Below are 3449 nucleotides of genomic sequence, written 5' to 3' on the forward strand. Positions count from 1 at the left end.
TCGAACAAAACATTCGAAATAGAAAGCCACTTTCAACCACTTTCAGCCTCATATCTCCCGCACCCTTATAGCTATCGAGACGCAACCACCCCTATGCACGAATGGAGACTTGGGGCTACCACTACATACAAACATCATTCACGTACGATGTGTAGTTTTGGCGAAAAAGTGAAATATAGGGACATACATGTCCATTTATATATATATATATATATAATATTTATTAATACAAAATACGCAGTTAATTGAAAGTAAAAATATTAATTAAACTTAAAAGTAATAAAATAAAATAATAAACAAAATAAAGTTAATTTAAAATTAAAAGTAAAATCAAAATTAATTAATAAATTTTAATCAAAATTAATTAATAAATTTTAATCAAAATTAAAATCAAATTATTGAAACATAATATTTCGGAAAATGTGGACTAAGTATTTTGTTGTCGATCTTTATTTCTTTTCTCATATTTCATCCAGGAGGAGTTGAGTCACTATTTATAGTAGTTTTACTTTCCCGACTGTTATATATAACGGAGTGGGTATCTAGACTGCTCCAAAGACAGATAAAAACGAAAACACATAAAACAAAAATATAATCATAGATAGTAAACCTAGTTACTGATAAATACAGCGGAAACACAGTATTATGATACAAACAACAATTTTTACAAAAGCACATGGTATAAATGTACAAAAATAATGTAATGAATGACGTAGGGTTTAGTTAGAAGAAGCACTAGGAAGGCCTCCTTCAAGTGGCTAACATAATGTGAGAAACCGTGAGCCATGGGTTAATCCCTGTTGAACACTTACTCGGCAACAGTCTGCAAAGACCGTTCACGTTGTCGTTCCGGATGGCTATTTATCAAGTGGCTAGGGAGATGAGGAAGTCGGCAGGCGTCCTCTCAATGACAGGAGACAGGCTTAACAAAATAGCAAAGCGTTTATTTGAATAATTAGGCTAGGATACATGAGGCGATAATAATATTAAGTGTAAATTCGATTAAATATGAAGTAACTATACAAAGGCCGCTCTTAACCGTTCTAACGGCTAATCTGAGAGAANTCAATGACAGGAGACAGGCTTAACAAAATAGCAAAGCGTTTATTTGAATAATTAGGCTAGGATACATGAGGCGATAATAATATTAAGTGTAAATTCGGTTAAATATGAAGTAACTATACAAAGGCCGCTCTTAACCGTTCTAACGGCTAATCTGAGAGAAAGAGTTCACAAAGCTCTAAAATACAAATATCTCTATGAGGATATGACTAATATGCGTTCGTTGAATGGGCCGTAGAACTCGCAGTCGGCGCAGGAACTGTAGTTGTGACGATAAGTACGGAAGTTCGAAGTTGTGGTCTGTCGTATGGCAATGTCCTTTCGGTCGCTACGTCCGGTGTATGGAGACAAGATGCGCACATTAATAACTATAACTTCCTTTGGTCGCCCTGAGCTTCCGGGGAACTCGAGCTTTTATACGTTCTTCGTGGGAAAATAGTCATGTGATCTACTTCTGTCGACACTAACGGTGCATACCGATCAACCAAGTGTCAACTTTTCCACCTAATTGTGAAAACAAACGGTGACCTCCGATATCTCCTCACCAAGAGCGAGTTTTTTCCATCCGAGTTGTTTACAACTGTTCTTCCGACAACTACGTAAAAATCGCGGATCTCACAATAATTTATGAACCAGATTAATATGGTAAGTCGTTGCGAAAGGCAAACCACTTAAAAAATTGACCATATCAAAGTAAAATTGAATTTTCCTATCATTCCGTCCATCTACACACTTACTTGGCTACAATAGATATTCCAACATACAAACAGGAACTCACTGCCATTTTTCTGACAAAGCTGTTATCAGAAGGAGCAAGTAGAAGATAAAAACAAAAAATGTGATTTACAAACCGAAAAAGTAATGTAATAATATTTTGCTTTATTCTATTATTTCGTCTAATGATTATTTATTTAAATTTCGTTTTTATTCAGATACAAAGTCAAAGATATTTACGGAAGAATAGGAGACGTTAACAAAAACGCGGGGAAGAAAGTGCTGTTTCGGAGAAGGATTATACACGGACGTTATAATCCAAAAGAGTATAATAATAATGATATTGCACTTCTGATTCTCGCACACAGAATTAACGATATATCTCCGATTGCTTTAGTTCGAAAAGATTTAACATTTACTGAAGGTCACGCCACGTTGGTCGGTTGGGGAAATATTGGTTTCAGTAAGTCTGTTATTTTTCTGTATTATTCAAAGTCTTGTACAACAATAAAAATAATACGAATGACATTTTATGTAATCTAGAAAAAGATGATAAAACAGACCTTCTTCAAGTAGCTGAAGTAAACTTAGTAGATCCAAAATACGTGGCTCGTAAATTCGACTACGAATTAACTTACAAAGAAATTACAACAGTGTCATCTAGAGTAATAGGCATGAAAGTAAAGCAGTTACTACTTTTCATATTATGGTTATAGTTAATGTTACCCTGTTATTTATAAAAGTTTTATTGTTACAGGGAGATTCTGGCTCACCACTGATCAAGAGAGATGCGTTAAACAGACCAGTGCTTATTGGCATTTTGTCTAACGGCGGAAATAATACTGGAAAACCAGATGTTTACATGTCGACCAGTGTTCACTATTCTTTTATAAGAACTTTCAGAGTCGGACGTCCCACATACTTAGACGTAAAAAATTAAAATATGAAAATAGCATGGTTAATTTTTCATTTCAGAAAATATAAAATCTAATTCTATTCGCAAATAGCTCGTATTTCAACAATATTTAACAGTGGATATATTTCATTTCTATGCCTGTATTACTTTAACAGGTTTTTGTATTAAATAATCTTATGTATTTATTCATTGTGTAAATTACATAATTAGATTTTCTTTAAATAAAACCTTAAAGATCCATGTGAAATTTTTAATGTGTCATGAATTTATGTAATGTACTTACACTACGAATCTCTGCGCTATTTTACATATTAATAAATATGTAAAATAGCGCAGAGATTCGTAAAATTCACTGCTGTTAAAATATAAACAATTATTATAGGCGTGTTAGTATCAATTTTTAGAAATTTGGCATGGATAGATCTATATGAGACATTCTTTTTCTTCACGTGCCATGCCCGGTTCCCCGGACGTTGGCGATCACCAAGGAGAGGGAGTTCCTATCTTCGGCCGTTCTCATTACCTCCCCAATGTTTTGTATGCCTGTCCATTTTTTAATATTGTCCATCCATGATAAATGTCTTCGGCCTCGTTTACGCTTTCCCTCAATCTTTCCATTGAGGATTAGTTGTGGGATTTTGTATTTTTCTCCTCTAGTGATATGTCCCAAGTATGCAATCTTTCTGCATTTGATTGTTGACAGCAATTTTCTGTTTGTTCTTGCTCTGCTTAGAATTTCGTTGTTGGTCACTCGATC

General features: G+C 34.2%; 1 protein-coding gene across 1 annotated transcript in view; it reads left to right on the forward strand.

The window, feature by feature from the left end:
- LOC111628177 (complement factor I-like) overlaps positions 1-2716 on the forward strand; it is a 16432-nt gene extending 13716 nt beyond the window's left edge. The window contains exons 7-9 of the mRNA XM_023371921.1: positions 1995-2239; positions 2320-2456; positions 2534-2716. Of these exons, the coding sequence (XP_023227689.1) occupies positions 1995-2239; positions 2320-2456; positions 2534-2716 (565 nt within the window). The remainder of the gene's footprint in view (positions 1-1994; positions 2240-2319; positions 2457-2533) is intronic.
- Positions 2717-3449: the final 733 nt, after the last annotated feature.

The sequence above is a fragment of the Centruroides sculpturatus genome, unplaced genomic scaffold (assembly GCF_000671375.1).
Source record: "Centruroides sculpturatus isolate CEXI.00-Female unplaced genomic scaffold, Cexi_2.0 scaffold65, whole genome shotgun sequence".
NCBI classification, from domain to species: Eukaryota; Metazoa; Arthropoda; class Arachnida; order Scorpiones; family Buthidae; genus Centruroides; species Centruroides sculpturatus.